The sequence below is a fragment of the Vigna unguiculata genome, chromosome 2 (genome assembly GCF_037176805.1).
Source record: "Vigna unguiculata cultivar grain cowpea cultivar isolate G323 ecotype 2 chromosome 2, ASM3717680v1, whole genome shotgun sequence".
Taxonomy (NCBI): Eukaryota; Viridiplantae; Streptophyta; class Magnoliopsida; order Fabales; family Fabaceae; genus Vigna; species Vigna unguiculata.
Genome location: NC_140793.1, coordinates 7,336,642 through 7,360,056, shown reverse-complemented (window position 1 = coordinate 7,360,056; position 23,415 = coordinate 7,336,642). Strand labels below are relative to the sequence as shown.

The 23,415-nt window shown below is 33.3% G+C and overlaps 2 protein-coding genes across 9 annotated transcripts in view; one reads left to right on the top strand and one right to left on the bottom strand.

The window, feature by feature from the left end:
- Positions 1-1,437: 1,437 nt before the first annotated feature.
- LOC114173834 (uncharacterized) lies at positions 1,438-3,326 on the top strand. Its single transcript, XM_028058474.2, has 2 exons — positions 1,438-2,165; positions 3,006-3,326. Exons 1-2 carry the CDS (start codon positions 1,509-1,511, stop codon positions 3,162-3,164), a joined length of 816 nt encoding a protein of 271 aa, XP_027914275.1. The 5' UTR covers positions 1,438-1,508; the 3' UTR covers positions 3,165-3,326.
- Positions 3,327-6,777: 3,451 nt separating this feature from the next.
- LOC114173570 (cleavage and polyadenylation specificity factor subunit 3-II) overlaps positions 6,778-23,415 on the bottom strand; it is a 22,932-nt gene continuing 6,294 nt past the window's right edge. For 5 of the 8 annotated variants that reach the window (XM_028058055.2, XM_028058054.2, XM_085669772.1 and 2 more), the window contains 10 exons: positions 22,705-22,822; positions 22,227-22,300; positions 21,439-21,575; positions 20,526-20,589; positions 14,784-14,849; positions 14,363-14,432; positions 11,775-11,879; positions 10,662-10,803; positions 8,499-8,595; positions 6,778-7,844 (listed from right to left, as the gene is read on the bottom strand). In XM_028058055.2, the coding sequence (XP_027913856.1) occupies positions 7,395-7,844; positions 8,499-8,595; positions 10,662-10,803; positions 11,775-11,879; positions 14,363-14,432; positions 14,784-14,849; positions 20,526-20,589; positions 21,439-21,575; positions 22,227-22,300; positions 22,705-22,822 (1,323 nt within the window). In that variant the 3' untranslated portion in view covers positions 6,778-7,394. Of the gene's footprint in view, positions 7,845-8,498; positions 8,596-9,017; positions 9,055-10,661; positions 10,804-11,774; positions 11,880-14,362; positions 14,433-14,783; positions 14,850-20,525; positions 20,590-21,438; positions 21,576-22,226; positions 22,301-22,704; positions 22,823-23,415 lie in introns of all 8 variants that reach the window. The other 3 variants (XM_085669773.1, XM_085669774.1, XR_003602521.2) reach the window with 2 other exon arrangements.

Below are 23,415 nucleotides of genomic sequence, written 5' to 3'. Positions count from 1 at the left end.
AGTAAAGTTAAATTTATGGAGAAAATATGAGAAGATAAATGTTGATGAATAGGAGAAAAAAGAAGGACATAAGTAAATAGTTTTATAAATATGCATATATGTATACATTTCTAAATTATTATAGCTCTTTTGTTATTTAACACAAACAAATTTATATCAAAATTATTATTTTTTTAATTTGAATATTATCATTTCATACAAAAATAAATAAATCTTTATGTATCCATCGATAATTAATTATTAAAAATTTAATGTCTATATTGATAATAATATCTCCATGTATTTGTGATTCAAATTTTTAACCCCAATTCCATGTTAGTGATTACATCTTATAATATGTCTACATTTTATATCTACATGTGCTTTTATTTGAAAATTTTAGGCTAAATTACTATTTTGGTCTTTATTTTTGTTAATAAATGTCAAATTGGTTCTACAATTTTTGTTTAATTTAACACCGTGTGTGAAAAATTAACGACAATGATTAAATTTTATCACTTCTAAAAAACACCAAGATCAATTTGAGATAAAAAAATTGGAGGATCAATTTGACACTTGTTACCTTCATGTTTATTTATTTTGTAAATATCATATTACACACTACCGCCTACGTTTTTATTTAAACAATTATTCAATGATACATATTTTATTTTAATATAATATATAACTTAAAATTTTAATTTTATATTTTAATCATATAACGATTTTGTTTAATTACACATCACTACTCAATTAATGTCGATTTTATAATTTATAAAAAACAAATTCATATTTAAATATTATTTTTTAATCCTATTATTAGTATTATTAATATTATTATTTTAATTATTATTAGTATACTTCATTATTAGTATTATTAGTATTATTAACTATATTTTTTATAATGTATTACTTTAACATAAAGAAAATAAAATTAAAATATTTATTTTTAGGGTTAAACATGTTTTTACTTCTAAATTTTGACCAAAATTAGATTTTGTTCCTGTCCGAATGTTTGATAATGAATGAATATAGTCTTTTTAAAATTTAGAGACAAAAATATACTTTTGAACATGGACGAATTCTAATTTTAAATCAAAGTTCATAAAAAAAATATACTTAATCCTTATTTTTAATTACACTGTTATAAGAATTACTAATAATTAATTATTTAATTTTTATGATATTATCAAATTCAGATATTATATATATAATTAATTATATATATAAATAAATTATTTATTTAAATATAATAATAATTATATTAATTTTTGTATCTAAATTTAAAAATAAAATAATAATAATAATAAAAAAAACGTGCATACACCGGATAGTCAAGGTCCAGGAAGCAAAATCCTTTTACATACTGAAAAAAGATCAAAATTTTAAATCATCTAAATGTAAGCCCATTACGATCTGGCCCATAACTCTCTTTTTACATAAACCCTAAAATTCACTCACAAACCTCATCTGCGAAGTAGCCGCACACATACACACTTTCTCCCAGACTCTTTCTCTCTCAATCCACAATGGCAGAACGTGGAGGTGGTGACCGCGGCGGTTTCGGGCGTGGCTTCGGCGGGCGCGGGCGTGGCGGTGACAGGGGTCGTGGACGCCGCCGAGGTCCTCGCCGTGAAGAGGAGGAGAAGTGGGTCCCTGTTACGAAGCTCGGTCGTCTGGTGAAAGAGGGCAGAATCCGAAGCTTGGAGCAGATCTACCTCCACTCCCTTCCCATCAAGGAACACCAAATCATTGACACCCTCGTGGGTCCCACCCTCAAGGACGAGGTCATGAAAATCACGCCGGTCCAGAAACAGACCAGGGCCGGTCAGCGAACCCGGTTCAAGGCCTTCGTCGTTGTCGGCGACGGTAATGGCCACGTGGGTCTTGGCGTTAAGTGCAGCAAGGAGGTGGCCACCGCAATTCGCGGCGCCATCATTCTGGCGAAGCTTTCCGTTATCCCTGTTAGGAGAGGGTACTGGGGGAACAAGATCGGTAAGCCCCACACTGTTCCGTGCAAGGTTACGGGCAAGTGTGGGTCCGTTACCGTGAGGATGGTTCCCGCCCCTCGGGGTTCCGGAATCGTGGCGGCTAGGGTTCCCAAGAAGGTGCTGCAGTTCGCTGGAATTGATGATGTTTTCACCTCTTCCAGAGGATCCACCAAGACCCTTGGCAACTTCGTTAAGGTTTGTGTTGTTTTCTCTTGCAAGCTAGTCTCTTTCATTTTTTAAATTGGAAAATTTTGAGTACTAGTTGATCGCGTGTCTTGAATATGACTGATAATCTATGCTTCTTGTGAGTTGTTTTGCGATGAAATTGTGGAAACTGGGGAGAACTGTGACTTATTTTGTCCTATTTTTTCGTAATTAAGTGTTGATGATGTGTTTGTTTGGATTCGCTCAGTGCCTTTGGATAAAGGGTAGCTAACATTGATTATTTTCGTTTTTGGTTGGATGTTTGTTATCATTCTGTGATTATTGATGAGGAGTGTTTTGAAATAACTGTCTCATGTTCATTATCATCTATTCATCATCATCTATTATCACTTAAATATTAAGGTGTGTTGTGAATCTAGTTGGACTATTTCTGTTTGTATAATGTTGTGAATCTATCATCATCATGTATAAATCTCCATTTTTTTTGCAACTTAGATGTGGTCTGTTCACTGTGCAAGTGGAGTAGCTTCATTGTGTATGAATGTATTGGAACTAATTACCTACTTTGTCAACACTTGTAGTCTTAGAGCAGTAAAATTATTTAACTGATTTTCAAAGTATTGAACATTCATCGATTAATGCCAGTGTTAATGAAAGATCTTTTTATTATTTGGGGGCCTGTTTGAGTATCATTTTTCTAAGACTATTTGGTTTGATGTATGGAAGTAATAGTCAATTTGTCTTTGCTGCAATTAAAGGCACTAGAATGCAAAATGGGATCCCATGCTAGAGTTGCAATTATCATGCATGAATTGTTCTTATGTTGTCTAATTACCCATAATGATTAATGCACCGTGATTTTTCTTACAGGCCACTTTTGATTGCTTGATGAAAACATATGGATTCCTGACACCAGAATTCTGGAAGGAGACTCGCTTTACCAAATCCCCATTCCAAGAGTACACAGATCTGTTGGCAAAACCAACAGGGAAGACCCTTATCTTGGAGGAGGAAAGGGTGGATGCTTGATTTACCAGTTGTTAATTTTATGCATCTTTTAGGAACCATTACTTATATATGTTTTTGCTTGCTTTATTTTTGGTTTTGAGGGACATCATGTTACTCTGCATTTTCATTGTTTTCATGTTTTAATTGACTGCAGTTTTGAGTACAATAGTCTACTTTATTGAATTGATCCAGCTAAATTACGTAAGTGTGCTTTTGCTTTATCCCGAACGAGCGTCTCAATAGAAATGGCTTTAAGAACAGAATTGTCGAATTAGAATGTTTCTTTTTTGGTGCAAAAATTTCTATCTTGATTTCACTTGTTTTTCAAATTTGAAAACCAATGTGGGTCTTTAATTAAGTGAATTCAATGGAACGATTTAAATACAAATCTAGTATATTCAGTAATTTTTTTTCTTAGGAAAATTAGATTTCCACCTATTTTAGTAGTTGTGTTGTGTATATGTAAAACTAATTTTTTCTTCATTTGTTATTGTTGAAATGAGTTTACTGTAGTTTAAGTATTAACTAATTGGCTTCAAATAGTTTTCTATGTGGTTCTTGTATTGTGTTGCACTTGACTGTTTGAAATATTTTTGGACATAATGTCACAATAGCAAACTTTTTTCTATATTCCTTTCAATAATTTTTTTACTTAATTTCTTGGTAACAATGTTAGAAAATTGGATAATTGATCCCTTACGTGTTACTTTATAGTTGTGGTATTTATAGTTGTGGTATGGTTAGTGTGACACTATAATAGTGTCACAAGGACAAAGTCTTAATTTGATTTTTGACAAAGTCTCAATTTGGTTTTATAATTATTTTTTAGATTCAATTTAGTCTCACCTTTTGTAAAAAAATATAGCAATGTTGTCTTTCTTTGACATTTTTATTGTATTAATTTTATATTGTTATTTTTATTAAAATTGACATTTTTATTAAATATTTTTGAAAATATTTTTAAACTAATTTTAAAATTTATTTGAAATCATGTTAGTTAGAGTTTGAATGTGATTATTAAATTTAATAATGTGAAAGGGAACACAAATGATATAACCAAAAAATAAATGTACAAATTAAAATAGTATAATTTTTTAAAATTCAAGTATTAAATTCACATACACCCAAACACATTACTTGTCATAAATTAAATATTTAATTTACTTTTTTTTATAGTTGTTGTCCCTTTAAATATTATTTATTAATTTCAATTTTGTGTATATTTTAAAGTTAATTTATTAAATAAAAATGTTAATTTTAGTAAAAGTATCAACACACGATTTATTAAAAGAATGAATTTTGTCCCAATTTAAAATATCAATATTGCTTAAGTTATACAAAAATTGAGAATTGAATTTAAAAAATAAATGTGAGACCAAATTGAGACTCTACCCACATAGTACTGTCACACCACATTGATTGTGCCACATGGTACAAGTGTTGAGTGACACATGTAACAAATAAAATTACAAAAAAATTGAAAATTAAAATTAATTTTTTCTAAAATTCAAAAAAATCACAAATTCACACGTGATACTAACATTATCACCGTTTGTGAAAAATTGAAGACTAAATTGAGTCGCTTTTAAAAAAATCTTAACCAAGTTGAATTAGATTAAAAAAGAAATTTATCAACAAAAGTAAAGACCAACAAAAAAATCACTTTTGGTCTTTAATTAAAACGAAAAAAAAAAATCTGGAAGACCAACTTGACATTTTCAACAAAAATAAAGACCAAAAGAATAATTAAGTAGGGATGACAATACAAACCGGCCTATCTCATTTTGGCCCGCCCTGTAGTTGGCATGTCCCGCATAATGTTTGGTCCGTGAGGTTTGCAGGCCGCGACCCGCATGAGAAATTATTTATTTTGTATTTTTTTACCAAGGTGTAGTATTTTAATAACCTTATTTTTATTTAATTAAATTAGAAAAAGTAATAAATTTTATAGGTCTATTTCCTAAAAAAAAGTAACATTCATAATTTTATAATTCCAAATTTTTAAGTACAAGTTTTTTGAAAATAGAAATGACTTTGAATTAGATTAAAATAAGAGAAGAAACGTAAAGAATAAAGTTGTTTTTGGATTGACTAGAGAAAAACTTTAATGAGCAACTTGCTTATAAGCACATGAGCTACAAATTATGTGAGAGGGGCTTAAGCGAACCAATAGACTTAAATACTTAGTCCATCCCGCATATTTTCTTAGAGTCTGAATGCTAGCTCATCCCACATTATCATCTTTACAAATAAACCTAAAATCTAATCATACTTTAAAAAACCATAAACAATTTTTTCAATCACATTTTCAAACAAAATAAGCTTTTATTTATTCTAAATATTTTTTAATGAGATTAAAGTTAAGAAAATAGATTATCTTAACTTGTTTGTTAACAAATATTAAAATTTTATTATATTTGAATACTTTATTATGTTAACAGATACTTTATTGTTTGAATTTTTAACATTTTTCATAACTTTTATTATAAAACCATCGTTGAATACAATAGACAATATAGGAAATAATTAATAATAATAATTGCACATATGAAAAATAATACACGGGCATAATATAAGATATATTAGAATAATATTATTGACATAATATCTTTGGTATTGATTTTACTAATTAAAATTGCAACTTTCTCTAACTGATGCTAAGCGAGGATGTTGATCATTATTAATTCTATTGTCATTCTTTCTAAGGATTATCTCATTGTATGTGAATGACATTGTTATCACAAGTAGTGATAAGGGAGGTATTGTAAAACTAAAACAAAATCCTTTTCAAAATTTCCAGACAAATTATCTTGGACATTGAGGTATTTTCTTATTTCTTGTAACATACTACACATCCAACTTATATGCTATAGTTTGAAGCGAAGTATTATAGTTAAAAGAAATAAGAAACTATCCTATATATAATTATGAATGTGGTTAGAAATTTAGAAATACAGAATTAATATTATACAATCGTGAATATCTAATCTATATATATGTGTTATTAGGAATATCTTTATTTATTCTCGTATTATGATTTTATTGTTATAAGATATCAAATTTCTTCTATTTGATGTATTGATTCATTTTTCTCAATACAACTTGTAATGTGTAAAACAACCCAATTTCAACTCAACGATTTTCTCTTCTAGAGTTTAAGAATAATGATAAAATAAATCTTAATGAACTTCAACTTTAACTTTAAAGGAAACTCTCAAAAAAATCAATTGAAAAAATTATGTCAAGCAAATATCATCCAAAAACCTTTCGCAAAACAAACATTCCAACCAAAATCATGTTAACAATATTTTAACTGAGATCTAATTCCGAAGAAGAAACAAATCGAATAAAATAGATATAGATTTGATAAAAGAATAAAAAGTTTCATATTCTTTTTCTTTTAATGATGTTTAAAATTCTCATTTATTTGATCAAAATACTATTATAAATTCTTAATTCAAACTTTGATTGAAATAATATAATAAAAATTTAAAATTCTTTATAAAATAAATTACCCTCCCAACATTTTTCACCTATATATTGTAGTGAGTGTGTAATGAATGAAAAAAAAATGGTTATTACAACTCAACTTAATATAGGCTTATAAGTTATAATTCACTTCTACAGCAGCAAAAGTACGAAAAGACAGCTCATTAGGTTGCTTTTGTAAAAATTGGTTACACATCTGAAATAAACAAAATACAAGACCAATCTGGAATTCAGATCATTGAATGACCTACTAGGAGTAATTCATGGGGAACATGTTTCCTAGAATAACCAAAAAATAAAATATGGGAACAAAAGCAATCACAGTAAATCCCTTCATGTTAGGATCAGAGTATCAAATTATTACGGCCATAAACGAACTTCTTGTAAAGGAAGGAAGAATAACCCCAACCCAAGCTGTTCTGTTTAAACTGATTATCTTTTTATGGAACGAACCACTTCTGTTGTTTCATTCACATACTTCCTTCAGTGCTCTGAAATAAAACATTTTCAGTGGGTATTGATGCTCCAAATTGCTGAGATTTGTTTCCTTGCAATTTTCTCATTCACTGCTGACTAAAAGCAGCAGAAATACACTGCTTTGATGTTGGGAGTTTTCCTTAATCCTGTAGGGACATTACTGCCACGATTATTTGCAGATGCTCTTCAAGAAATTGAGAATTTCAAGATAAGTCGCAATGAAGTTCTGAATATAAGAACCAAGACTAAGATCCATTGAGTCACCAATATGTCAGACCGTCCCTCTCATTGTTCGTGCTTCGGTTCCTCCAACATAAGCAAAAGTTCGTCCTTGTGTACAATCTTTGCCTTTTTACCCTTCTCCACAACAAAAACTCCCTCTGATACCCTTTCATCTTCGACTTGGAGCATAGGCATTAAGCTTTTGTCTATCGTAGAAGAGTTACATATGTCCACCGAACTGCATTTCTGAAATGTGAAGTTCGGACTCAAGCAGCTTCTGATGAAAGAGTGTGAGGCTTCTGCATTTACATAGTGAGTTGAAGGAATGCATATGGTTTCGTTGTTTGCAGGATCATAACATTGAATCCCAAATTCAGAATGAATCTTTTCTTTAAGGGAAGCCATCTTATGCTTCTCCCCATGCACTAGTATAACATGCTTGGGGGCGAGAAAATTTACAAGATCCATTATCCCTTTAGAATCAGTGTGAGGACTAAAAGCTAATTGATGAACCTGCCAATTTAAGTCGAGTCAAAGTTATACCAGAAACCAAATCAATTGACGCAATTACCTTCAGTGCTGATTTGTACAATATAGCAGAAGACTACAAGGATTTCTTGTTTTTTGATATTCAAGCAATTCAAGACTAGAAAGACATTAATTTAAATATAAGCAGTATTATAATGTCGTCTTGGTCTTATTTCTATAGCACACAAGTCTTCAAAACAAAAATCTCAAGATAATTGGAGGAACATCGATAGGTGACAGCGACACACAGATTAGTTAAAATCGGGTTTATACCCAGTGTACCAATATCAACTCAAGAGGACAGAATCTGCTATTATAGAACAAAGAAGTGAAAGAAGAAATATGGTTTCAGTTGTATATTAATATGAAAAAGGCATGTCAGAAGCATACTCATCACCTCAAACACCAAGCTCAGGAAAGTAGACTAATGATGTAATACTCTGTGAAAGTCAAGATGTTTATTTTCCTAATATAAGTTTGCTAATCATGTTATTTTCACCACTGTGCCGATTTATCAACTTGTACATGCAGCTAACTCTGTTGCTACTCATGCCATGTGAAGTTCTATGAACTGACGTTCGTAAAAATAATGAATAGTTAGATATATCTCCCTGTAATTGGGTAGGGGATAATATTTACCTGGCATCGCACATCTATTCTTGTATTAGCGTCCAGATCAACTTTGGCCCGCTTATCTGACATTAATTTATGACCTATCGTTCCAGCCATACAATACCTACAAGAGAACAAAGTAACGGAATACAACTGGTTTTCGAATATATGAAAATGGAATAGATCAATACATATTTTTCTTGTATACATTCATACATATTTTTTCTTAAAAAAGAAAAAAGAAACTAAAGAGACAGTAAAACAAATGGCAAAGAAAAGTCTCTCCATGCACAGAATACATGTAGTGACATGGTGTAGATGGCAGAAAGACAGAACCATGAAATAAAATAAAATAAAATAAAAAAAAACTATACATGACAGAAAACACAAATATTCGTAGTTACTTCTAAAAGAAGTACCAACTTCCACATATTTAAGACAGATTTTTCGATTGACATGATTAAAAAGTGAACTTTAAGTCTAACTCAACCTTACAAAATTGACTTGAAATGTGAGGTTTGCACTTACTTATATACTACAAATTACCTTATCTCTAGTCGTTGTGAGAGTTCCAACACATTCCCTACATCGAGACATACATCTCAAATGTGAGACTAGACATTAATGGATGATCCAATAGCAAGTTGAACAATAGACCTAACAAATAACAAATTTTGCTAGGATATACTCTAATTCATGACTCTGATACCATATTAAGAAATGAATTTTAAGTATAATTCAACCTCACAAAACCAGTTTGTAAAGTGAAGTTTGCACCTACTTATATACAATGAATTGACTTTATCTTTAATCAACGTAGGACTTCCAACACAATCCTCTCACACCAAGGCATATGCATGTTGACCATGTGACTATACATTAATGGGTAGTCTGATAGCAACCCGATAAGAGATGGAATAATAGATCTAACAGACAACAAACTTTGCTAGTATAGGCTCTAATTTATAACTCTAATACCATGTTAAAAATTGAACTTTAAGCCTAACTCAACCTTACAAAATTTGATATTTCTCTTGGATTTCTCTTATTCCATTATATAGAAATATTTTCCTAAATCGGTGACAAATATTAGTACCAATTTATCTATTTCCCTTCCCTAATATGACACCTTGTTTCCCCTCAAATTCTCACCAATCTTTACCTTGTGCTTCTTCGCCTTATCCACAACTTTCTGTCACTGTTTTTATTATTTTTCCTTCCTCCTTTCACTTGTTTGATTATTTTACCAAAATCCTTTTTTTGAACAAAATCTGTAGTTTTATTTTCTTTTAATTTTCTTCACTTAAAAACGAGCTTCGGTTAGAATTTTGAATAGCCTCTCCTCTCTCAAATATTAGGGTAGAATTGAATAATTTTATTACTAAGAGTACGTAAAATATATATACATGATTAGAAAACTGATTTTGGAAATATAATAATAACATTTAATGTAATCAAATCCCTATTATTCAGGTGTATAATCAGATCCCTATCATTCAAGGATATTTACATTATAGACTTTATTATAATCTGTTAAATATGAAATAATAAAATATAATTGCTAATAGTCTCTGATACATTAATTTGAGGAGTTCTCCCTAAATTCTGAAATCTCAACCTAGGCTTGCCCCTTCAAGCATTACACTACACATTACGATATATGTTGGTCCATAAGCCATCCAATGATAAATGATCTTATACTTCAAATTTTTTAATTTTTGGGTGAAATGACGGATTTATGCATGGCTGGGCTTAGTTAGTGAGTAAATGGATTTAATTGCAACCTGTAAAATAAATAATATAATGGAAAATCGTGAACGAAATTTTTTTAACTTTTATCTAAAACAATCATGTGAAATCATTCTTATGCTTTTAAAAAACAATCTGACTCGTACACATCCAAAACAATCATTTGCATTTCAATTTCTAAATTTTCTTTCCATCCAAAAATTGTGAAGCAGTCACTTCCTAAATTGACTGCTATCACCAATGTATTTGTATGTACCAGAAGTTTTAGTCAAGCGTGATATTTATCATTAAAGGGCAGTATTAAAATAGCTTCGTGTCCATATGCTTTTCAATGTGACAAGCTAATTTTAGTAAACATTTATCGGCATTTTGCTCATCATGCTATCAAATGGCTAATATAAAGAGAAATAAAGTAAAGAAAAATAAGAAATAGGATTGTACCCCGGCAAAGTGACAAGGTTATTTTCTGACACTGCCCACTGCTTAAAAACTTCAAGCGAAAATCCACCGCTTATCATCCCAGGAGTAGCGAAAAGAACACAAGGACCAGGAGCATTTATCATAGACCTCTCAAACTTTTGAACTGTAACATCCAAACCAGATGAATGAGACGTAGAACTTATCAGATAATACACATAATTTCAACAAAAGCTCTAATCTTAATTTCTTGAGTTTTCTCACAAAAGTTTCAATATGGATGCATTCGAATAAGTTTGTTTAAAAGTAAAATTAATATATGTCATATTAGCAAAATTTTATATATTTCCCCACGATACTCCGTTAGGACTTCTACTTTTACTACTCCAGACTTTTACCAACTGACCTTGAAATTTCAATAAAAATTTCATAAGAGATTAAAGATCGCCTAGCATAACAATGACACAATATTCTTCATCTTGCCAATCAAAGTTTGAGGACACACCATAGTTATTTCATATATAGTAAATCAATGAAAGAAAATCTGTCAACAAGAATAGAACAATTTCCTTTTGTTTGATTTATTTTTCTTTTCAATAAATTCAAATTTGTCATCACCAGATATGAAAAGAAAATATTTAAAATTTCATATCATCAAAAAGATCTAGCTTTGGTATGTGTTATATAGATGTCAAACCTAAGAATCCGATGGCAGACATTCCTTCTCATAAAACCTGTAAAGCAACTATTCACACTTCTAGTCTTTTAGGGCACCAGTTACAGCTGCCAGTCAACTACCACATGTTAGCCATTTCACTCCTTTTGCCCACTATAATCAAACCCCTTACCATTAAAACAAAATCAGCCCCAAGCCATCACGTTTTTGCCATGAGGAAGCTAATGCTTTAAATATCAAATTCGTTAATCCTTTGGCAAACTGTTACAATTACTGAATTTAAAGAAATATAATCTCAGACTTAGGAATGGTCCCAACGTCAAGGCACTGTATCACAGCATTAAAGATATGTAACAAACATTGAAAAAAGGAACAGTTTACAGAAATGTTAGTGAACATATGAATGCATAACGATGCCAGACAGAATATTTATGATATGACAAAAAAAATATTGAAATTACCATTCTTAAAATCAAAAGCATTATGTTTAGAGTATGTATCTTTAATCTTCTGGCTTGTCCAACTAATAAGCATTTTATAATACGCATTAACTTGGACTGTTAATCCTGGAAACAAAGAAATGGAGTATTAATATGAAGCACAGATCCCAACAACTAATGGAAAAATAGAAACATTGTCCGAAAAATAGACTAGTCAATAAGTTACAGAACTGAGCTGTATTTTATTATCTTAATCTGATTCATTTGGAAAGGACAAGGAAAACTATTCTGCAATAAGCCTACATAGAGTGAACAGTGCAGCACAAGAAGCTTTGGTAAAAGAATAATGCATAATCAGCTCTAAACCATTATGCTTATACAATTAGTTGTTCCCATATTTTTAAATAATGTCTTTTAGATAATGTAAATCTTAAGTTACAATAAGATATTATTAGATGCTGTAGTGATTATTGATATTACATGAGATAGAAGTAAGGAAAATATGCTTAAGAGAGTGATTCATCTCTTTTAGCTCATTCATTCATTTATAGGAGTTCCTTGCATAAAAAATACTAAAATGTAATGATCAATCCAACAGATATAGGTCAGATAAGTAATACTATGCATAAGTTAACCTATTATAATAAGTTATCCCATCCAGATAAGTTACACAATTATGAAACTCTCCCTCCAACTAGAGCATATAGAATGTACATACATACCAAACTTGGGAGTATATAAATTGAACTAGAGGAACTATGACTTTGCTTTTTGACAATAAATCAACTAATAGTATTACTCGCAATTTTGTCCATCGCAATAGAACCATACACAAAGAGATAGAGTGACACTTAGAGATATATCGACACTTCAGCAACTGTAAGTATTGCTTCCTACATCCCACCAAGACTTCAGCTAACAGATATATTTATAAAGGGACTTCCCACACAACAGTTTCATGATCTTACATACAAGTTGAGAATGATTGATATCCATGTACCAACTTGAGGGAAAGTGTTGAGTTATGAGAAGATATTATTAGAAATGGTAAATATCAATATCAAGATATTGTAGGGATACAAAGAGTTGTTATTTCATTAATGCAATTATCTTTAGGGTGATTAAGTAACCTCTTCTACTCGTTTCAAACTAAGAAATGAGAATCATAGTTTATGTTTTCTTCCCCTACATCTCTTTAAAGTGTAAATTTACTATTATGTGATAATAACTGCCTTCTTTGAAAATTAAGTGGAAGTCATCATTATAATTACAGAAATTGACCACAATAGCTTTTCAAACATTTGGAAGGGGAAGAATGACAACTTCTCTATATTTTCAATTCTGTTTATTATACATTGATAGTTATCATTAAAATGACAATAATATATTTTATAATATCCAAAAAGTAGGGGAAGAATGCTGAATAACATAATAATCATAAACTACCAAAAGTTTCTTAATCTGTCATAGTCATTCTCTCCCTCTAAGATATTGTGTTGATATTCTAACAATATATACCAATAAAAAATATTTCTCCATTTGCAATTACAAATTCTGGATTTTTATTAAATCAGAATGTAAAAATTTCCTTAAGAAACCATTCAGGGAGATTTCATCCAAGGAATCTCCAACCTTCTCCATGGATCCTCACTAATTCCACTAGGTCTACTGCTAAAGATCCACCGCTGTCATCTCCATTTTCTGATTCATCTGAAACTTCTCCACCCAATGAGGCTCTCATCATCAAACATTTTCCAGAACCTCGTTGATTCTTATTTCAGCTTGCTTCCTTCATGCTTGTTTTTTTATAGGATATGATCAAAATATACAAAAACAGAGATCTAGAAATGATAAGGATACGTAATTTACTACTCCTACAGAAATTTGTGACCACCCTCTCAATCTTTAGTCAGAATCTAAAACTGATGTATACCCTGTCATACTCTTTCATCTGTCCATCATTAACTGACTAACAAATCGAGGAAGTTCACATTCTGTTGGTGTTTTGTACAAGAAGCTCTGAAACCTTTCTACTTTTAGTTTGGTAGTCAAGTTAGCTGAGAGTAGGGAACCCGTTATTAACATGTTTGTAGTGGTGGTTTATCTCTTTTTCTGTAATAAAATAGCTATTTTTTAAATTAAAAACTATACACACAGATAATCCTTTCATGGTTCAATTTTAAAAACTAGATAAGCCTCTACAGAAAAATTTCAACACAGGATTTGAGATAATGTCACAAGACAAAAAAATGCAATAATACATGGCCTTAGTGATTATATCGTTAAAACAAATAAGACTGGCTGTTTTAGTGGGATAACGGGGAGCAACTCTGGTTAGGGTTACTACAACCTCAGTACTGGCCAATTAAGCCTCATGGAAGATTTCCCAAAAAATAAAGTGTGTGCTGTGCAGAAGACAGTTCCTTATTTAATTTATTGAATGTACATAATATGTTTATAAAAGTAATTGTGAAACTTAGGAAATAAGATAAAATCTTGTTTTCTATAAATGGGAAGGGTTACAGTGAAATGATTATGTATAGTTTACTTACACAAAAACAATAGATCAAAGAAAGATAATTGACACAAAAGTATACGCTGAAACGAACCTGCTGAGAAATAGATAGGAACCTTCAAATTCATACGTTCCCAGTAGTCCTCCAACAAAATGCATAGTTCCTAGATATTGTAACAGCTTCGTAAATATAAGACAACCATTACATATATATCATACTTTTGAAAATTGAACTGGTCACTAAAAGACATCAATTTGAGTGGCTCATGGTTTATTAATATAACCTTAGTGAAATTGTTCTTTTTTAAGGTCTTTTAAATTATTAATTAAGATATATTTAATTTTCGAAAGATCTCTCAAAAATACAGGCAAAAATAATTGATAGTTTCTTCAAAATATGTTGAACCAAACACATACTTAGAATTTATAAGTGAAATAGTTGCTTGGACTTCATCCATTAGCTATAACAAATAGAAAGATAAATTACAATCTGTGAGATGAATTAATAAGAATACCTGAGCTCTTCCAACAGCAAATGTTGGAATAAGCACCTTGCCTCCACTTGATACACATTTATGAACCTAAATATTTTAATTTGAAAATTAATACCCAACGTCAGAGTAGGTGTGGGTCGAGTTCATTTTGAAAAACAAAAAGCAAAAAATAAAAAGAGAAAATAATGTAACTTGATATCCATCTCTAACACAGCATGCAACTGTCCTGCTTCCTTCCAAATAAACACAACAATCCCTTTTTAAAATTAAAACTAATGCTATTAATACATTTCACATAGACACAATGGTGATAAACTTTTTTGCATAAAATATTTTATACTTGTTAGATGATATAATATTGTGTTTAGTAGTTGGGCTCAGCCCATTATGTATTTCTGGGTTTGGTCCATTATCAATATAAATAAACTATCATTTGTGTAGGGTTTACACAAGGGAGATTAATCCCAAAACCCTATTTCATCTTATTTTACATGGTATCTAGAGCTTAGGTTAGTTTACTACAGTCACTGTCCAGCCGCTCATCTGCCGCTTCTGCCACCATCACCGTCGCCTCCACCGCCGCCGCCACCGTCGCCGGAGCTGCAGTTTCGACCGACGACCAGACGGCTTTGTTCGTCTTGGCCAGGCGACTCCAACGCCGCAGAGATCGCCGGAGTTCCCACGCGCCTCCACGCGCCGCAAGCTCCGGCAGCCGCACCCTCTCCGCCGCGCGTGACGGCGCGTCGCCGGTCGTTTTCTGCGCCGATCAACTTCGCTTGAATCGCCTTCTTGAGCTCTTTCTGGATCTGTGGTTGTTGTTTCAATCGGAGCACCTTGAATTTTTAGGGTTTCTCCCTCTATGGCTTCTTCCGCTACCAATTCGAGTGTGTCGTCTTCAAGCACTCCGCTATCTGAACCCTCTGTTTATACCAACTACGTCAATGTGCATTTATCCATTGACAAGTTGGATGGCACAAATTACGCGACATGGGCATCCGATATCAAACTTTGCCTCAAGAGTCAAGGATATGAAGATCATCTCACCCAGAGTGTAACTAAAGTTGTTGCAGATGAAGTTTCCCGTTGGACGAAAATTGATGCCCAATTATGCATCGTCATTAAGTCCACCATTAACTCTTCGCTGAAACAAATGTTTCGTTCATATGAAACATGTTCAGACGTTTGGGCACAGGCCAAGTTGTTATACACCAATGACACTCAGCGTCTTTATGATGTTTGTCAGGATCTTTTCACGGTTGTTGCTCCGCGGAGTCCTGGACCCATGGCTGAATATTTGGGCAAAATTCATGCCCTTCTCCATGAGTTTAATGAGTTATTGCCTCCGGTCTCCACTCCAGCTGAAGAACTTGAGCAACAGTCAAAGTTCTTTATGTTGTTGGCATTACATGGTCTTTCTGATGAATATTCCCATGTTCGCGACCAGATTTTGGGGTCTCCTGTTGTGCCCAACTTCACTGCTACTAGTTCTGCCCTTTTACGTGTGCCAAGAAAACAAATCATTGATACATCTACTTGTGCTGATGATTCCTCAGTCTTGGTCTCTCAGCGGGATGATCGCAATTGTTCTCGCAAGCCGGGAAAGGGACGACCCAAGTGTGACCATTGTGGCAAATTAGGCCACAAGATTGACAAATGTTATGCTCTACATGGACGTCCTCCTCGGTCTGCTGTAGTGGTTCACTCTGATCCTCCTCCCCGATCAGCGACTGTGGATCCTGCTTCATCTGATACCGCAGGGCACCCTGCCATTTTCAACGACTTTCTCAAATGGTATGAGGAACGTCAGAGTTCTAGTTTCACTACATCTGCCTCTGTTGCACGCACAGGTACATCATTTGTTGGCCTGACTCACTCTGATTCTCTTGGTCCTTGGGTTCTTGACTCGGGCACCACAGACCATATTACTGATAACAAATCTTTGTTTTCTTCTTTGTCTTGTCCGGATCATTTACCCTCAGTTACAATGGCAGATGGGTCTAGAGTCTCATCTCATGGTGTTGGTACTATTAATATTTTTCCATCTATATCCATTGATCATGTTCTTTATGTTCTTGGGTCTCCATTCAATTTATTATCTGTCAGTCGGCTAACTCGTTCTCTTGATTGTATTATTTCCTTTACCAAAGATTCTGTTTGTTTACAGGACCGGAGTCCGAGACACATGATTGGCACCGGATGTGAGTCTAATGGTCTGTATCATCTTCGTCCTCCTTCACATGTTGGCACAGCTATGGAATCACCATCCCTTCTTCATGCACAATTTGGTCATCCCAGCCTTGCCAAACTGCAACAACTTGTCCCCAACTTGTCCAAGTTATCTAGTTTGTCGTGTGAGTCTTGTCAATTAGGAAAGCATAGTCGTAGTTCGTTTCCTTGTAGTGTCTCACAACGGGCTTTGTCCCCTTTTGCATTAGTTCATCCAGACATTTGGGGACCTAGTTGTGTTAAGTCTACTTTAGGTTTTCAGTATTTTGTTACTTTTATTGATGATTATTCAAGATGTACTTGGTTATATTTAATGAAAAATCGTTCCGAGTTGTTCTCTATTTTTCAATCATTCTTTCATGAAATTAAAACACAGTTTGGGGTTTCTATTCGTAATTTGCGGAGTGATAATGGTCGTGAATATCTCTCTCAATCCTTCAAACATTTTATGGCTTCTCAGGACATTCTTCATCAAACATCATGCGCTTATACACCCCAACAAAATGGAGTGGCTGAGCTCAAGAATAGGCACCTTATTGAAACAACTCACACTCTTTTAATTCATGGTGCAGTTCCTTCACATTTTTGGGGTGATGCGGTTCTTACTGCTTGTTATCTTATTAATCGCATGCCTTCTTCAGTCTTGCATAACCAAGTTCCTCATTCTATTTTATTTCCTCACGACCCTCTTCACCCTTTACCTCTTAAAGTATTTGGGTCCACATGTTTTGTTCATGATTTTAGTCCTTGCTTGGATAAGTTGTCTCCGAGAGCCCACAAATGTGTCTTCTTAGGATTCCCCCGCTCACAAAAAGGGTATAAGTGTTTCTCTCCTTCCCTCAACCGTCATTTTATCTCCGCTGATGTCACCTTTGACGAGTCTTCTTTTTACTTCACACACCCCTCTTCTCGTTGTGAGCCACCATCTACTACTATAGATATCCCTATTGTGTGTGATCCTCCTAGTGTGCCCACTTCCAGTGCCACCTCGGATTCTCCTCAGCCACCTCCAAGTGTACCTATTGCGGATAGACCACCTCTTCAGGTTTATAGCAGAAGACACCGTTGCCAACCACCAACACATGACTCACATCAAGTGCCGAGTTATTTGTCTCCTCCGGTTCCAACAACCGAGTCTGATCTTCCCATTGCCTTTCGTAAAGGTATGCGTTCTACCCGTAATCATTCCCCTCATTATGCTGCTTTGAGTTATCATAGAATCTCTCCATCTTTCTATACATGCCTTTCGTCTATTTCCTCTTTGTCAATTCCAAAATCTTTAGGTGATGCATTAGCCCACCCTGGTTGGCGTCAGGCCATGCTTGATGAATTGAGTGCTCTCAGGCATAGTGGAACATGGGATCTTGTCCAATTACCATCCGGGAAATTTGTTGTTGGTTGCAGGTGGGTCTATGCTATCAAAGTTGGCCCTGATGGTACTGTTGACCGTCTCAAAGCTCGCCTTGTTGCCAAAGGTTACACACAGATCTTTGGTTTGGATTATAGTGATACTTTTTCTCCAGTGGCCAAGATGGCATTTGTTTGCTTATTCATTGCCATGGCTGCTCTTCGCCAATGGCCTCTTCACCAACTTGATGTCAAAAATGCATTCCTCAATGGCGATTTGAATGAAGAAATTTATATGGAGCAACCTTCGAGTTTTGTTGCTCAGGGGAGTCTTCTGGATTGGTTTGTCGTCTTCACAAATCTTTATATGGCCTAAAGCAGTCTCCTCGGGCCTGGTTTGGAAAATTCAGTAGTGTTGTTCAACAATTTGGCATGTCTCGCAGTGAAGTGGATCATTCAGTTTTTTATCGTCACTCCAGTGCTGGATGTATCTACTTAATAGTATATGTTGATGACATTGTTCTCACAGGAAGCGACAACCTTGGCATGTCCCTCTTAAAGCAATATCTTTGTCGTCATTTTCAGACCAAAGATCTTGGAAAACTCAGGTATTTCTTGGGTATTGAAGTAGCACAATCCAATAGTGGTATAATACCAGAGGAAATATGCATTGGATATTCTGGAGGAAACTGGGTTAATGAATTCTAAAGCGGTAGAAACACCCATGGATCCTAATATTAAACTTCTACCTAAACAAGGGGAGCCTTTCTCAGATCCTGAACAGTACAGACGATTAGTTGAAAAGTTGAATTATCTTACTGTTACTCGTCCTGATATTTCCTTTACTGTTAGCGTGGTGAGTCAATTCCTTAATTCCCCATGTGAAGAACATTGGAAGGCAGTCATTCGCATATTAAAGTATATCAAAAGCTCTCCTAGAAAAGGTTTACTATATGATTCCAACTCTGATACAAAAGTTGTATGTTATTCAGATGCTGACTGGGCAGGATCTCCTTCCGACAGAAGATCTACTTCTGGATATTGTGTCTCGATTGGTGGTAATTTGATCTCTTGGAAGAGCAAGAAACAAAGTGTTGTGGCAAGATCTAATGCAGAAGCGGAATATAGAGCTATGGCTTTAGCCACGTGTGAACTTGTTTGGCTTAAGCAATTGCTTCAAGAATTGCAATTTGGAGATGTCACTCAAATGACACTCATATGTGACAATCAGGTTGCTCTTCACATTAGCTCTAATCCTGTCTTTCATGAGAGGACCAAACACATTGAAATTGACTGTCACTTCATTCGAGAAAAAATCCTATCCGGGAACATCAAGACCGAGTTTGTCAACTCAATTGATCAATTAGCAGATATTTTCACTAAATCTCTTCGAGGACCTAGAATTGATTATCTTTGTAACAAGCTTGGTACATACGATTTGTATGCACCAGCTTGAGGAGGAGTGTTAGATGATATAATATTGTGTTTAGTAGTTGGGCTCAGCCCATTATGTATTTCTGGGTTTGGTCCATTATCAATATAAATAAACTATCCTTTGTGTAGGGTTTACACAAGGGAGATTAATCCCAAAATCCTATTTCATCTTATTTTACAATACTTATTAAATATTAGTTTTGGCAAATGCCTATATCTGTAAGAATTGATTATCATTACCATTCATTAGGGATGTAAGCGCGGGGTTAACATTTGAGACCTACCAAAACCAAGCATTATATTGTATCAACATTTAGGGTTTTATCCAAACGGAAAAAATCACTACCACTTGTACAGCCAATATAGATCAACAAGTCCAATCCAATAACATTATAAACATATATTCCTAAAACAGCTGAGTCTTAATATTCTTTCCGACCAAATGCATCTAATAGGAGCATAAATAGCGCTCATTCAAAAGTTTTCTTTTTATTTCTTCAGTCAAAATCTCTGCTAATCAACAAAAATTGGTCCACACCATGAATACAAACCAAGGATTCTTCAAACATACCAAAAGACCCATTTTTAATATAACCTACGGCAGATCAATGTAAATGTAATAGCAAAAATATGACAAGAAAGGACTGGGAAAGTGAGTCAACAATGCATTTTTCTTAAATCAATGTCTGAAAAAAAACAAGACACCATATTATACAAGCAGCATCACATCATAAATTAAGTGCTGCAAACACATACAGCTTTGAGGAATTCTCTCTCTCGGGCATATCTTGAATCACGAATTGTAGTCGCATATGTGGATCTGAAATGATTTTCTTTAAGAATCATCATACAAAAATCTATTCAAGAAAATCCATCTTATAACTTCAAGCAGTAAAACCAATATAGGATTCATGCATTTAAAACCCATTAAACCATTAATCAAAAGGAGGAAAGAAAGCAACGATACCACAGATAAATATACTGTACCTTGGTAACATGACACAATTGTATAATGTTTATGCAAAACTACTATGGACTGTATCTGTCTGTCAAATTTTATATCTGAGGTAGGTAGCTAGCCACAAAATCCTTCATCAAAACTACTAACAAATACCAGAGAATTCAGTTTAATGATCCAAAAATTTCACAACTTTGGTTTACATTTGATATCGGGCAGAAACTCATTCTATTACAATTCTGATGATGCCTCTCAAGCACAGATGAAGAGTTTACTGAATAGCAACAAGACCAATGATGTTTATTACAGTAACTGTTGGAATATCATGCAAGCAATGTAGTAATAGGAATTATAATAGTTAAACGGATTTTAACTCAAAACAGTAACAATGAAAAAATAAGACAAGAAGAGTTGATCACATGACCTCTTGGTCACATGGTTTGATACAATTCAAGAACCAACATCTCAAAAGTTTAGGCTATTAGGTACTAGCAAAGGAATAATTCACATTTCTAACAGTAATATCAATATGAGGATGAGTTAGCAATGGTAATGCATACAGATAAGTAGTCCGTGAAAAGTATGTACAAAACTTATAATAATTGTAGAAAATAAAGTAAAAGATAAACAAGAAAAGAACATTTATCACTGTCACTACATTATTGATAACTTTGTTAGAAGGTTCATTTATACAACCAATGATGTTCTTACTCAGTTATAAGAAGGTCAAGTCGTAATCGATCAATTTGAGCTGCTCCAAGGTGTCTATCTGGTGTCATATTGTAGTCTCCAGTGTAAACCATTTCTGCATCTCCAACTTTTGCATAGAACATTGCAGCTCCAATAACCTTTATAAAACGATGAGCTTAAGTACTAAAACATTGAAGTAAGGCATTGAAGGAAGAAAAATCTACTATAATGATATAGAAAGAGATTGAATCAGGGAAGACTTAAAAGAGGACAGAAGACATTGAAGAAGTGAGAAAACTCTGATTCTATTTCTTAATCCAAACAGTAACTCTATCATCCCAGAAATAATTACAATAATTCATAATAATTCTTCATATCCCTACAATGTTTTTACATTAATTAACAATATCTTCTCATAACTCGACACTCCCCATTAAGCTGATGAATATCAATCATTCCCAACTTGCATGTAGGATCATGAAACCGTTTTGTGAGAAACTTCTTTGTAAACAAATGTGCAAGTTGAAGTCTTGATGGGATCTATGGAGTTATAAGGCCATTATCCAACTTATCTTTCATGAAGTGTCAGTCTATCTCTATATGTTTGCTCCTATCATGTTGGAGACAGAATTGTGAGAAATAGTAATAGCTGATTTATTGCCACAAAAGAGTCATGGGTTCTTCACTTTTTACATTAACATTGTTCAAAAAAAAAAAAAAAAATTCAACCATAACAGTGAAGACATCTAATGCTATACTTTTTTTCAGAAAACTAAACATGACTTCAAAGATGAAGTCACAAGCCTTACATGTCCTGCATAATAGGCACGTATCTGCAAGTCTTCATCTACTTGTACAGTCTGCCTCAAATCAACAGCAATAACTGCACATGGAATCAAATTAAATTACAATTTTAGATACTAATGTCAGAAGCATGGTGATTTTAGATGCAAACCTACTGTGTTCAAAAATCCAAAAACAAATAATAAACTACTGAGAAGTATAGCTGAATCAGCTTTAAAATGCACACAAAAATGTAAATCAATCCACCAAGATTTATCAATTTGAAAGAACAAAACTTAAATGGCACATTTAACATTTATAGCCTAAAAGATGAATCTTTTTCCTTCACCTAAAATCCCTAATACAACAGTTGCACACAATTCAAACTTCAACAAAGTCAAAACTAGAACAGGCGCCAATATTCCTAGTGGCATGTTTAAAGTAATAGTTGTCTAACCAACCTATAGATGGGGTACTTTAAATGAAAAGTGGATCCTATATTACCCTTCTTCATGCACTCAGCAATTTGATCAGATGAAAATAGCTCTTCCTCACCCCGGCGATCAACCATCACTTTGCGATAGTCTTCCAACATCAAAGGAGCCAAAGCTTTTGTAGGGTACTATTTAAAATCAAATAAAACTTCAGTTAAATTTACTAATGTAGAATTATGACTTGGAAGCCAATGCTTATCAACCCATTTAGTGAAATGTTTTTGTATTCAAAATTTCACTGAAATTATAATTTTTTTCCCTAGACTTGCTTTTTGTATTAGGTCCGGCATGAAAAAGTTGTACTTTTTTAGGTCCCTAAATAAATATGTGTGGAAATTGGTCTCCACCGTTTACATAATTTATAAGGTAAGAGTATTTTTCTAATGGGAACCTAAACGAAAAACAATACAACAAATCAAAATGAAGATTTTTTTACATGGAAAGACCAAAACTAAGCTCATTTTTTCACATGGGAATTTAACATAAAACAGCATCAAGGATCAAAATATAACACTCTGCAACTTTGAAAGAAAAAGCAGGCCGATTCTATGATGAGTTTTGAAAAAGGATAAAATTATAGTTCTTTTAAGCAGGGGGCAGGAACAAGAAAGTTAGTGAAGCACGGTATAAGTTTATAATTAAATTAAACCCAAATATTTTAGCACAAATATTCAAATTCTGTTATATTAGAAAATTCCAAAAACTGAAGTATATGTTCAGG